General features: G+C 49.3%; 1 protein-coding gene across 10 annotated transcripts in view; it reads left to right on the plus strand.

The window, feature by feature from the left end:
• The window catches only part of Sipa1l3 (signal induced proliferation associated 1 like 3), a 254,269-nt gene that overhangs the window by 182,511 nt on the left and 57,494 nt on the right, over window positions 1-14,264 (plus strand). For all 10 annotated transcript variants that reach the window (XM_074057113.1, XM_074057112.1, XM_074057118.1 and 7 more), the window contains 3 exons: window positions 1,769-1,926; window positions 6,950-7,526; window positions 13,699-13,973. In XM_074057113.1, the coding sequence (XP_073913214.1) occupies window positions 1,769-1,926; window positions 6,950-7,526; window positions 13,699-13,973 (1,010 nt within the window). The remainder of the gene's footprint in view (window positions 1-1,768; window positions 1,927-6,949; window positions 7,527-13,698; window positions 13,974-14,264) is intronic.

The raw sequence follows: 14,264 nt of genomic DNA on the forward strand, positions 1-14,264 counted from the left end.
CTGAATCTCACTAAATCATTCATAAGCCAGTCCCTGGGCCTGGGATGGGGATGGAGTGGACAGATTAGCCTAGCCTGAGGTACTTGCAGTGCTGGGGAGGGCAAATGGGGTCAGCTCAGCTTGAAATGGGATTGGAGGTAAGGGAAGTGCTTTCCCTGAGGGGCTGGATGTGGCTACCAGGAAAAGGAACAGCAGCAAACACCCACTGGCCAGAGATGCACCAGGCACACTGGGCCTATTGAGCCACTCTCCCTGTTCCTAATGAATAGAAACTGTACAGAGTGCTGAGAATTTAGAACTTGTGTAATGTTCTCCCTGTGGGTGCAGGTAAAATTGCAGTTTGTAGGCCAAAAATAGCCTGATCTCAGCAACTTCCTAAGGTTAACCTAACAACATGCTCTCAAGAGTATCGGTCCTAGGGTTAGATGTGAGTCTGAGTTCTTTGCCACTTACTAGCTGTGTGACCTCAGGGAAGTGATTTCCCCTCTCTGAGCCTCAGGCTCTTCTGTACAGTAGGGGTACAGTGGGACCATCTTGTGATCTCTGGAAAGGTCTGTGCTCCTGTGCACAGAGCCTGAGACAGTGTCACTCAGAGGGTCTTGGAGCAGTGGTTACCTGTAAGCTGGGGAGGCCTAGGAGACAATGCGGAGGTCAACAAAAGTGAGTTGGAATCTGCTCTTTCCCTTCAGCACTGCGTCTTGAAAGACAGGTCATTTGAGCCTCTGTGAGCCTGTAAAGGGAGTAAAGTAGGTGACTTGTGTCTCAGGGTTGTGAGGTTTCAGTGAGACATGAATTGACAACACAGCTGTAAGATGATCCTAGTGCAGGATTAGCCATGGTAGGAAGGAGCTTTCTCTAGCAATTTAATTCAGTGCACTTCAACGCACACTAAGGAAGTAACAGTTCAGTAGGCTCGGCTGCCCTGCTAAGGGTGTCTGCACCCTATACCTTGTGTAGAATAACATAGTTCCATCTGTGGCTCATACTGCATGTGAAGACTAAACTGTAAATGAGACATGATCTTGGCAAATGGGTCTTCCTCAGAGATGAGCTAGCAGGGGAGATTGGGCCAGGCTCCCCAGCCCATCAGAAGCCAGGTGTCAAGGGGGAGACATGGCCACCTGGCTTTGGCCCTGCCCGTGGTCTCCAGTCAGACTCTGCCATTGTCAGTCAGTGCAGTTTATCAAGTCAAAGGCCCCAAGCCTGTTGTTGTGGTGATGACAGTTGAGTGGGAAGACAAACCAGGAACAAGAGGGAGAGGGAAAAAGTCACATATGCCAAGTGTCCATGAATGCTAAGTGGGGGGCAGGAAGCAAAGACAGAGGAGTATTGGGGGTGTGTCTTGGAGAAGCTAGCCAGCATGGGCCTCCACAGGAGAGTGAGGAAGGAAGCCACAAGGGAAGCTGGGGCAAGAACGTTCCAGGCTGCAGAACAGCCAGAGCCCCGGTCCTGAGGAGGAACCGTTTATGGCATGTTTGGGTAACAGCTGGGGCCAGTGGGGAGGGCTGTAGGAAACATCACAGGAGGTGGGCCTCTGGGCCATGGCAGGGACTATGTCCTGTCCTCTGACAGAGAGAGTCCTAGAGGGATCTGGGCAAGGAGAATGCGACCTGAGTCTGGGGCTCACAGGCTCCTCTGGCTGCATGTGGAGGCAGACTGTGGGTCACAGTGGGAACAGAGACAGCCAGGAGCTGTGGCTATGCTCCAGGCAAGACCCCTGGAGCCTATCTGACACAGTCCTCTCCCTACTCTTACGCCCATTTACCAGCTACTGAGGAAGAGGCACATAGGGAACGACATCGTGACGATCATCTTCCAGGAGCCCGGAGCACTGCCCTTTACCCCCAAGAACATCCGCTCACACTTTCAGCACGTCTTCATCATCGTCCGAGTCCACAACCCCTGCACTGAAAATGTCTGCTACAGGTACAGCTGCCTCCTCAGCCCACGCATACCCTCCCACCTGACACAGTGAAGACAGCCTCTAGCAGCACTCCAGCCGGGCTCTGTCACGTGTCCCACACCACCTCAGAGAGTAATTCCAGCCACCTCAGGGTGACCACAGTTGTGATAAGGAAATGGTTGGGGATTATGTTGGCATGGGGACTTTTGCTATGAGTGACAGGAAAACCATCTCAATCTGGCTCAAGACAAAGGCACTGTGTGCTTTGGCTCTTGGGGATGAGGTATGGAAGCACAGCTGGGTGTGCTCGGTGTTCCACAGTGGAGCTGCTTCCTTTGCTGGCAGCTCTCAGCTTAACATTCGAGAAGCTTCGAATTCAGCAAAAAGAGGGTTTTGCTTTCCCAAGAGTTGAACAAAAGGCCCAGAATGGAGGCCACTAGGCTGCAAGAACAGAGACACAGGCCTTGGAGAAAATCCCAGGAGTGGAAGGACAGGCAGGGATCACCTGTAAGAGATAGCCCCACTTGGGAGTTAAGTTCACATATGGGCAGGTAGCATAGGCCTCAAGCTTGATCCAAATCCTTGTTCTGTATCCTCCCCAACCACAGTGCTTCCTAGCATAGTGTCCATCTCAAAAGACAAAGGAAAAGCCATAGGGGGTGCAGGGAGAATGGAGCTGTAGACCTCAGATACCATGCCATTGGTGCCTAGGCCATTAACTTGTCCCTGGAGACTTGGCAGTGGGACAGGGTGTACTATTTTCTAGATTTTGAATGCCTCCCTCACCACCAAGTTGCCCTCACAGACACATCCATGTCAGCTGTCAGTGTGTCCTGATTCTTACAGACAATACATGGATGTGCCTTGTCCACTTTTTAATACATGTGGTAGCCTACACTGTTCTACGTCCTGCATTTTTCCCTTGGCTGTCTTTGACATCTCTGCCTTCCAGCACACAATGCGCTTTTTCTTTCACTTGACTGCTAAATATTCCATTTTATGGACGCACCATCATCTCCCACTGTCCTCCACTGATGGGCATTGGAGTTGTTTCTGCACCCATTGCACCTATGACCGAGGGTACAGATGCAGAATAAATTCCCACAACAAATGCACTGGGTCAAGGGTATGTGTCTGTACGTTTCTAGGCTTGGTGGAGTTACCAGAACTTACCAGTTTCTTTTGTCAGCTGGGTGTAGCAGAGAAGGGAGGGGCCTTCCAACAGACAACAGGTGCTGATGAGAACCACTGTGCCGGATGCATTGCCGGGTGATTGCTGATACCTGTGGGCATGTCCAAGACCCTAGCCTGCCTCTCCCGCTGCCCATTTGTTTCTGGGACATACAGTGGCAGCTGCAGAACACTGGCTTCTTGTACCTAGATGAAGGCAGTGTTTAAAGCTGAGAGGGAGCCCTAGTGAAGGATCATGGGAGATGGTCCTACACACTCTTAAAGAGGAGGTACCCACCTTGTGTGTCAGAAGCTTGGGGCTGAGGTGGCCTAAGGGCCCTTCTTCCAGTCCTCCCCTTTCTGCCTGCTCCTACCTCTCACCTCTCCATGCCTATCTCAGCTTGATTGCCAGGGTAACTTCTTTCTGATTTGTACAATTTAATGTAAAAGACTTTTGTTGACTGGTGTGGTGGCACCTATAATCCCAGTACTCAGGAGGCAGAGGCAGGAGAATCATGAGTTCAAAGTCAGCTGGGCTACATAGGGAAACCTTGTCTCAAACAAAAATTGGGGACTGGAGGTGTGGCTTAAGCAGCAGAGTGCCTGTCTATTAAGCCAGAGGCCCTGAGTTCAAATCCCATACTGCCAAGAAAAGAAACAAAAACAAAAAAGGACTTCAATTATGCAATTTTAAACATTTTGAAAACTGCAGAAATTAATGTAACAGACACCCATGTGCTCACCGCCAGATTTAACAGATGTTAACATTTGCCTTACTTTCTTCAACTTTCCTTCCTCTCTTTATTTTTTAAAAACAAAAATGTTACAGATACAGAGAAAGCAGCCCCTAACCCACCTTGCCTTCCCCATAGGTACCTTGTGTCCCCTATGGGAGGAAGCCTGGGCCCTGGCCCACCCAGCCTGACCTGCCATCGGCCCTCCCAGCCCCACCCCACCCCCAGAGAGTTTCTAATGTCCTTCAAGACTGGACCAGACAGCTTTCTCCATCTTTTTTCTATTTTTTTATTGTTGTACTGGGGGTACCTTGTGATAGTTACAAAACTTCTTAACAATATATCATAGTTGAATTCACCCCTCCATCATTCTCCTTTATCCCCCCTCCCCCATTCCTGAAATGATCTCATTTTTCCATTTTCATACATGTGTACATATTTCTACCATATTCACCCTCCTACACCCTTTCCCTACATCTGTGTGCTCTCACCACACCCTAAAAACAACGGATTGATGCAGTTGCTGCCTCCTCAAAGGAAGCCAAATGTCACATGTACCTTCCTGTATCTATCATGGAGTAGTACTTGGTACACAATGGGCCCTAAAGGGCTGGCTAGATAAGCGCCTGACCCAGACACTATTGGCACTGAGAAAATGACTGTTGAGTAAGTAATTGTGAGTGTTCTAGAAACACTGTGCTACAGGGATCAGGTGGCCTGGTGGTCGCACCATCTCCTGTTGTACAGTGAATTGTCTTTGACTGTTTCTGAAGGGCCATCAGTATTGTCCTCAGGCCTGTGGATGGTAAACAAGCCCAGGCCCTACTGTGGAAGTGAGGGACCAGCTGTTCTGACTGTCCAGAACCTTCTACAGTCTGCAATTTCATGACTGGTGTTGGGGAGGGGGTCATGTGGTAACTCTCCTGCTGCCTTCTGCTCTTGTTCTGTTCTGTAGGAGGCAGCTGCAGTGGCCAGCATGCTTGTCTCTTAGCCAGCGCCTGCATCTGTCAGGGACTCAGCAGGAAGTAGTTGCCTCTCAAGAATTTAACTGGAAGGAGTTAAGGAACAAGACTTCCAGAGGCTAGGTGGGTAAAGGGAACCAAAGGGCAGTGAGGCATCCAGGGACCAGCAACAGCAGGGAGCTATGCTCTCCTCCTAGGCTCAGCAGTCTCCGAGGGGGAAGAGAGAAGTTTCTGGAAGCTGGTGAGAACTGTGGCCCCTTATGAGCTGTAGCTGCAAGTAAGGGACCAGGTACCAAAGCCCCTGCCAATGTCACAGACCAGCCAAGAGGGAGGAAAGAGAAATACAATCGTGCATCACTTCACAACTGGAACACATTCTGGCTGATTTCATCATTGTACAAACGTCATAGGGGGTACTAAGGTGTCTGTGATGTCACTAGGCAGTGTAATCTTACAGGACCACCATCACATAGGTGGCTTCTCTTGTTGAGGTGCATGACTGACTGCGCTGCAGCCTCTCCCGCCAATGCTTCCTATTGGCCACGCTCTGGAAGCCAGAGATCAGGGGAACCCAGGTTACGCAGACATGGAGGACTTCAGATGGGAAGTGTAACTCAGCACCAGGACCCAGTGTGTCCCTGGTGACCTTCCCAGCATCCTGCTCCCTGTGCTTCGGCCGCAGGCTCATTCTACCCTGGGTTTTCTTTTTCCTATGTGGGCTGTAGCACGTGCTGTGCCCTCTGCTTACAGGGCTCTCCCTGCGCTCTGCTCAGCCCGTGAAGTTTAGCTTCATTGTCATCCTTTCAGAGAGGCCCTCTGGGGTTCCCCCCACCCAAATCAGGCTCTTCTGCTCTGTCATGACCCCCCATGACCACTCTCCTTGTTCATGTTCTGTGTGAGTTCATTTGTGTGTTTGTTTAGTGTGTGGTTCTTCCTACATTAGAAGTTCTGGGAAGGCAAGGGCCACTGATCCCCAATCCCCAAGAGAGGGACGTCCAGGAAGCACTTGTTAGACAAATAGATGAACATCACACCATCTCCTCATGGAGATGAAGGAGCTGGGAGTTAGCCAAATCCAAACTAATATTACATTGTATTTGGGTTGCATGGAAAGTTATTTAATACATAGTCTCAGGGGTTTTTGTTTGTTTTGTTTTTTTGGGACAGGGTCTAGCTGTGGTAGCCCAATCTCCCCTTGAACTTATTTTGTAGCCCAGGCTGGCCTCAAACCTGTGACTCTCCTGCCTCAGCCTCCTGAGTGCTGGGATTACAGACATGAGCCACCACTCCAGGCTTAATCTCTAGTCCCTTTATTGAAAAAAAAAAAAAATTGTTCTTCAGTAGGAAGAACTTTAAGGAAAAAGTAGTTACCTCAGTGCTCATTCCTTTATGTCAACTCACAGTTATTAATAAAGAGCGAAGAGCCATCTTCCCCTGCCCTTGAGTGAGTACCCTGGGAAATGCCTCAACCTTTCAGCCCATTTTTTAGAAATTATCTGCCCAAATGGAGTCTTGACTCCATTTAATCATTAGATAAATAAATATAAATAAGTATCTGAGATATTTATCCAATTTTGAGACTTGACTCATCGGCATGCCTGCCCCCACTCCCAACTCAGGGCTATTTACCTCTTCTGTTTCTACACCTTGCCCTTCTCCTCCTCCCAGCCCTGCTAACTGCTGTGCTGTGGCCCCTACAGGGAGGAAAAGGGAGCAAAGAAGTACCATTGGACTGTGCACAGAGCTGGCTGGCTGCTCCTGGGCAATTCAGGCAGGAGGCTATCCCAGGCTCCTCCCCACTATGTGGGTCACTTTGGAGGCCTCTGCCCACAGTGGGAATGAGAAGAGAATGGGGCTCACTACCCAACTGTGTCCACGATTTCTTCCCTGGCTCCATAGTTTGCACAGTGGTGATGGGGTTCAGGAGTTGGGGAGAATTAAGTTTTTAGATAATTTCCTTAGTTATTGTCTGACTTCTAACATAATGGCATTTCCATCAACCTGAAGAGGGAGTGGGAAGGCCCAACTGTAGAGCATGCACTTACCATGCACAAGGTCCGGGTTCCACCCCCAGCACCCAAAAAAAAAAAATGAAAATCCTACTTTTGATATTATATTTTCTTTCTAAAGAGAGTCTTAGTGCTTTTCTTTCTGCCTCTAAGCAATTTCTCTCTCCTCAGCATGGCTGTGACCCGATCCAAAGATGCTCCTCCTTTCGGCCCCCCCATCCCCAGTGGAACCACATTCCGCAAATCTGACGTTTTCAGAGACTTCTTGCTGGCCAAGGTGATCAACGCTGAGAATGCTGCACACAAATCTGACAAGTTCCATACCATGGCCACCAGGACCCGCCAGGAGTACCTCAAGGACCTGGCAGAAAACTGTGTCTCCAACACCCCCATCGACTCTTCGGGCAAGTTCAACCTCATCTCCCTGACCTCCAAGAAGAAGGAGAAGACAAAGGCTCGGGTGGGCGCGGAGCAGCACAGTGCTGGGGCCATCGCCTGGCGGGTGGCAGCTCAGGACTATGCCCGGGGGGTAGAAATCGAGTGCATTTTGGGAATCTCCAATGAATTTGTGGTGCTCCTGGACCTGCGCACCAAGGAGGTGGTGTTCAACTGCGCCTGCGGGGATGTCATTGGCTGGACCCCAGATGCCTCAACGCTGAAGATCTTCTACGGCCAAGGGGACCACGTCTTCCTCCAGGCTGCAGAGGGCTCTGCAGAGCACATAAGGGAAATTGTCCAGAGGCTGAAGGTAAGAGAGAGGGTTCCGCAGTGGTACGCTGGTGCGTGTGATTGGCAGAAGCCACAGGAAGCTCTGAAATGCCTTCCTTCACCCAGTCAGTCAGGCCGGGGCAAGAGAGTCAGAGTCCTCCCATGTCGTGGGGCGAGTGAGTCACGCCAGCCAAGTGGGCCAGGGACCTGTGGCTTTCCATGTCTTCACCGTGGAAGGGCAAAAGACATGCATATTAACCCTAAAAGTTGATAGGAAATACAAGCTTATGTTAAAAATGTAATTGGGGACTGTACTTAATGGCAGAGCACTTAACCTATGCGTGAGGCCCTGAGTTCATCCCCAGCACCACAGAAAACAAACAACAAAAAAAGTACTTTTCTCAAGAGAATTCTAATTGAATAAAAAGGTTGTAAACCACTAAAGGATAGAGGAGAGACAGGAAGCAGAAAAAAGTATAAGAAAATACGATGAGAGAAATAAATGAACATAAAATTGTATGGCAGAAATACATTCCATGCTAGTAACCGCAGTAAATGTGAGTGGCTTAACTTTCTCTGTTAAAAAGACTCACAGTCTAGCCAGGCACTAGTGGCTCACACCTGTCATCCTAGCTATTCAGGCGGTAGAGAACAGGAGGATCTCAGTTTGACCCAGCCTGGACAAATAGTTCACAAGACCCTATCCCAAAAATCCTATCACAAGAAAAGGGCTGGCAGAGTGGCTCAAGTGGTAAAGTGCCTACCTAGCAAGCATGAGGCCCTGAGTTCAAACCCCAGTGCCACAAACAAACAAAGAAACAAACAAACAAAAAAACCTAATCATTGGGCTGGGGATGTATATAGCTCCTCACTGGTAGAACCTTGCCTGGCATGGGCAAGGTTGTACACTTGATCCCCAGGACCACACACAGTAGCTCCCTCTGCATGGGGTTTAGCAGAGCAGCACACCAAGAATACTAAAGAGAAAAGATGGTATTCCACAGTACTTAAGAGCACAAATTCTAGCATCTAAAGACCTGGCTCCAAGCCCAACATTGCTACTTTCCACCTGTGCTGCAACCTCTAGCCATGATACTCTAATCTCTGTCTGACTTAGTTTCCCCAACTGAAAAATGGGAATAAGAATCATCCTATGTCATGTATAAGTTTTAAGGATTGGACAAGTTATGTCACCCAGACAAGCTTGACTGGTACTGTCCTTCCTTGTCCTTGTAGGTCTTGGCACTCTCGTTGAGTTCCAGTGGGGGCTAAGCATAGCGGTGAATACCTGTGATCCCAGCTACTCAGGAGAGTGGAAGTTTGAGGCCAACCTGGGCAAAAAAAGTTAGCAAGACTCCATCTCAACAAAAAAATGGGCATAGTGACACACCAAGCATCCAAGTTACATGGAAGGTATAGATAGGAGGATTGAGGTCTAAAGTTGCCCTGGGCAAAAATGCAAGACCCTATCTGGAAAATAACTAAAGCAAAAAGCTGACAGCGTGGCTCAAGTGATAGATCGCTTGCCTAGCAAGTGCAAGGCCCTGCATTCAAACCCCAGTACCACCAAAAACTAATAATAAATAAAAGAGTTCAAGTGGAATTGGTGAAACCCTGCTTTTAGCTTCCCTGACATTACAGTTCCTCCATCTGTTTGCTTTGCTTGCTGAGCTCATAGCTTACAATAGGGCTTGCACATAGCATGTATTCAACAAACACTGGGTAGTAGTTGATTAGTTGATGAGTTTATTAAATGTTTACACTGCTAGGCATTCTTCATGCATAACCTCCTCCCCACCCCAAATGTAAATCCTATTCTCATCCCCACTTGACAGACGAGGAAACTGAGTCAAAGACAGGTACCAGTAATCACAGGATCTCACACAGACAGTATGTGGCAGAACTGGGGTCTCAACCCAAGTTTTTCTCACTCTTAAAACTGACCTATGCCTAAACTCAAGGCTCATCTTCAGCTGCTTCCTTGGCCCTCCACTGGGCTGCCCAAGTAACCCAAGAGTGAACTGGTGCTCCTCCACCCTCTCAGGCCTCCTGTCTCAGTGGAGGCCAAGTCCATCCAACACTTGGTGAGGTCAGAAGCCTTGATGTAAGCCTGGATTTCTTTCCTTCTGGTACTCACACCCTGCCTTCCCAGACGGCCCCAGCTGCTTCTCCCTCTCCTGCTGCTCTGTCATTGCTGTGGTCTGTTCTCCACGTAGGTGTCAGAAGGATCTGGTCCCCTCACTACTGTGCCCCATCAGCTCATTCTGAAAGGTAAAGTCCTGTGCTGGCCCAAGAGGCTCATGGCTCAGCTCCCTATTGACTCCTCTGCCCACTTTTCCCCACTATCTGCCCAGCCACACAGACATCTGCTACTCCTCACGTGCTGGGCAAGTGCCCAGCCTCAGGGCCTTTGCATTGCCTGTGCCCTCTCACTGCAACACTGTCTTCAGTGCCCCATGGCGCTTGTATATCCTTCCTGTAGGCTGTTAGATGTCACTGCTGTCTTGTTAGCTGATTGCAAAGCTCTTCCCCGAAGAGCCCACACCATATTGTCACCTGTTTTGCCACCGTCTGACATGTACCTCTGTACTATTTGTTCACTGCTGTGCCCTCAACACCCAGGCCAGTATCTGGCACACAGTAGATGCTTAGTCCATCTGGCATGCCTGCATGAACACCTGCCATCCTAGTAATAATAACTGGGAGTGACCTGTTCAGCCCTTCATGTGGCTTCACCTTTCATCACCATCTGCCCTCACAGATGAAGAAACTGAGATCCAGAGAGGTAGAGCAACTTGCTCAGGGACCAGAGTGGATGAAGAGCCTGGGTTCTCTTGCACTAGGCTGTTCCACCTCCCACATCCTGATTGCAACTCGCGTTCCTTGAGTGGGGACAGTGCCAGGCCCTGTGCCAGGTTTCATGGTTTACCCACATCCTGTCAATCCCACTCTCCCACTCCGTACCTACTGTTGGCACAGTCAGTCCTTTCAGAGCCATTTCCTCAGTAGGCTAGGAAGCAATAACATAAGCTATCCCCTGTGAAGGGCAGACCCGTCTTCAACTCCACATCCTCCATGGTGGGATGTCTACACCCTCCCCTGGCAGATCTGGAACTTGGACCTGTCAGGCTGACCCTTCCACCCCAGACATCACAAACTAACCATGTCCTTTCATTTGTTAATTGAAGGGTTTTATTATGTGCTGGTGCTGAGCTGAGCAGTGCTGGGACACAGTGGTCACAACAATGGGCCCAGGCCTGCCTTTGTGAGGCTCCCATCTCAGGCAGATATTGAAACAAGCACTTACAAGTGCCAAAAGGTTAAAAGGGGAGGGTGTTGAGCAGTTGAGGGTGTAGCTCAGTGGCAGAAAGCATGCTTAACATGAACAAGGCTGGTTCCATCTCCAGCACCACACATAAACAAACAAACAAACAAATGAGTGGAAGAGAGTTGAGTGTCAGGAGAACCCATCACAAAGACCTGAGTTAGGTGACGAGGCCTCAGGCATGCCTGGTTGCCAGTGCCTAAAGTGCAGAGGGTTCACAGGAATTCGGCCGCTCTTGAACAGTGGGGAGCCTGGCTGGCCTAGGCTCACATTCGCCAGGGTAGTGGGACGATGGTCGCCCTCTTTAGATGGGGCACAAATGTGCCATTTGGCCCTGATGCCCGCGGCTCATATCTCACTGACAAGCACCCAAGCTTATGGGGAGGGCTGTCCTGAGGAGATTGCTTTTACGCCAGATGAGAATGAGTAAGAATTAGCCTGATGAAGAAAAGGGGCCTTTTTTATGTGTGTGTGTGGCACTGGGGTTTGAACTCAGGCCTCATTCTTGCTAGACAGGGACTCTACCACTTGAGTCAATCCCCAAGCCCTTTTTTTTTGTGTTGGGTATTTTTGAGATAGGGTCTCATGAACTGTTTCCCCAGGCTGGCTTCAAACTGCGATCCTCCTGATCTCTGCCTCCTAAGTAGTTAGGATTACAGGTGTGAGCCACCAGCACCCAACTAGGAGCCTCATTTTTAATTTAAAAAATACAAGTGGGTGACTGCTTTAAAGGAAGGAATCATTTTGGCTCCTTAAGCAGTAGTAATGAGCTAGGATAAATCCGGTCACAATTTTCCTTTCAAACCAATTTTACTTTTTTGCAGGCTGGGGGGCTGCACTTGAGACAGGGTCTCACGATGTAACCCAGCCTGGCCTCGAACTCAACATCCTCCTGCTTCAGTCCCCAAATGCTGGGATGATAAGTATGTACTACCATGCTAAGATAGACTCTTAAAAAATAACAATTATGAGGGTAGTGGAGTGAATCAAGTGATATAGTGCCTGCCTAGTGAAGATCTGAGTTCAAACCCCAGTACCACCACCAACAACAAAAAAAAGGCAATTTAGTCATAGTCCACATTTTAAAGATGAACAATACTATCTTATTACAAAGTAAACACGTTGCCAGCCATGAAATCAATTATTGAGCCTAATCGAAAACTTTGAAGGATCCATGTCTTAGTCCATTTGGTCTGCTATAACAGAATATCTCAGACTGGGTATATAGACAACAAAAATTTATTTCTTACAGTTCCAGAGACTGGAAAGTCCAAGATCGAGTGTAGCAGCCTTGGGTTCTAGTGAGGGCCACTTTCTGGTTTACAGATGGCACCTTCTTGTTGCATCTCACATAGGAAGAGAGGAATAAGCTCCTTGGGCCCCTTTGGTGAAGGCACTAATCCCATTCCTGAGGGTTCCTCTGTAGCAGTGTGATAGGAAGGAAATGGATCTAAGTATAGACTGAGAGTGTAGCTCAGTGGTAGAGCACTTACCACCATGCCCTGGGTTTCATCCCCATCTCCATAATAAACAAAAGTACCAGAGCTGGGCATGGTGGCACACACCTGTAGTCCTGGCACTCGGAAAGTGAAAGCAGGAGTATCACAAGTTGGAGGCCAGCCTGGGCTACTTAATAAGACTCTGTCTCAAAAAAAAAAAATAGTATTAAAGTGCACCACAGTGAGTAAAGATAGGCACTGTTTTACAAAGTGCAATTTTAGTTGATCTTTTACTGCTTCCCAGTTTCTCACTGTCCAAATCAGGAATGGAACAGATTTGGTAACTTTTTCAGTTAAATCCTTTATCACCCAAACTCTTCTTGCTGTCTACACTTGAGAATGTGATGGCTTTGGAGTGCAAGTAATATTTGTGTCTGTGGATGCGTGCATAAATCCATGAATCAGTGTGCTAATAGGTACATTAAATAGCATGACTTCTAATTAGGGAATGACTTCTCATGGGAAATGTGAACCATCACCTGTTCTCTTTCAATAGTGTAGTTTTAACAGAGGGCAGGCAGATCTTGATGTAACTTGCTGAGCAGCCCTGGCTTGTGAAATTCGTCTTTTTCTATCCCAAGAAGAGACACACGGCCTCCTGAGGGCCTGGGGCTCCATGCAGCAGCAGTAGCGTCTCTCATCCACAAGTCACCACGGGGTCTCCCATCACATGAGTGAAGCAGGGAGGAACTGGAGGGGAGGCCTGTGGGGCCTGGTCAGTTCCACGTAGGAGGAAGGTTTAAGGAGGACATGGGGAAGGGTTTGTGTCCCCAAGAATGATGTCACAAAGTGGAAGAATATTGTCGCTAAGCTAGAAGAGGTACGAGTCTCTCAGCCCATTGCTTCTCCCACTTACTTCGGTAAAGTCCCTGTGTCAGTCAGGATACATGAGTGGCTTAAAAAAACAAAGGTATATTTCTTGCTCACATCTACCCTCGGCTCATTCGGGGGCTGTGCTCCACACTGTTTTAATGCCGGGACCCCAGTTGTCCAAACAGCCGCTACTCTCTAGGATACTCTGTGGCAAAGGCCTGACCCCAGTGCAGGGTCTCGCACTGACAACTGAACACCCCGGCCCAGAGGACATGTCTGTTCTCACAGCTCACCCACCTGAGCACAGTGGGCCTAGAGGTGCAGGCCTGTCCAATGAGGAACAAGGGAGATAGGGACATTTGGAGAGCACGGTGCATGACTGCTGTGGTCTCTGTGATAAAAACTACAGAGTGGCATATGCATACTTCCTCTCCAGGAGCCAGGAACCCAGCTGGAACTCTCTGGAACCCGGGAGGGCAGGTGGGAGTGTTTATCTCAAAGGGGGAATGGGACTAGGGATCTTGCAGGGGCAGTAACCCAAATCGCTGAGACTCCCTTCTGCCTGTTGCCCACAGGTGATGACCAACGGCTGGGAGACAGTGGACATGACCCTCCGGCGGAATGGACTTGGGCAGCTGGGCTTCCACGTGAAGTACGATGGGACGGTGGCTGAGGTGGAGGACTATGGGTTTGCCTGGCAGGCTGGCCTCCGGCAAGGCAGCCGGCTGGTGGAGATCTGCAAGGTGGCCGTGGTCACTCTGACCCATGATCAGATGATTGACCTGCTGCGCACCTCTGTCACTGTGAAGGTGGTCATCATTCCACCTTTCGACGATGGCACACCCCGAAGGTAAGGGCATCGCCCTGAGTGGTGGGATGGGGTGGAGGTGAACAATTCCAGAGGGCTGGCCAGAGGCCCCTGTTCAGGAATGCATTGCCTCAGTAGATGGGCTAAATGAGCCCTGACTCAGCAGCGGTAGTGATGGTGGGATGGGAGTGGAAGCCCACTGAGAGCAGGTTACTGCTTTAAGCTCTTGTATGCATTTTCACACTCACCTCCACAGCGCCCCCTTGCGGTAGGTACCTCCTTATTTGCCTTTTCTGGAACCACAGAGAGTGAAAAGTAATCCTTTCCTTTCCT

This window comes from Castor canadensis, chromosome 16, assembly GCF_047511655.1.
Source record: "Castor canadensis chromosome 16, mCasCan1.hap1v2, whole genome shotgun sequence".
Taxonomy (NCBI): Eukaryota; Metazoa; Chordata; class Mammalia; order Rodentia; family Castoridae; genus Castor; species Castor canadensis.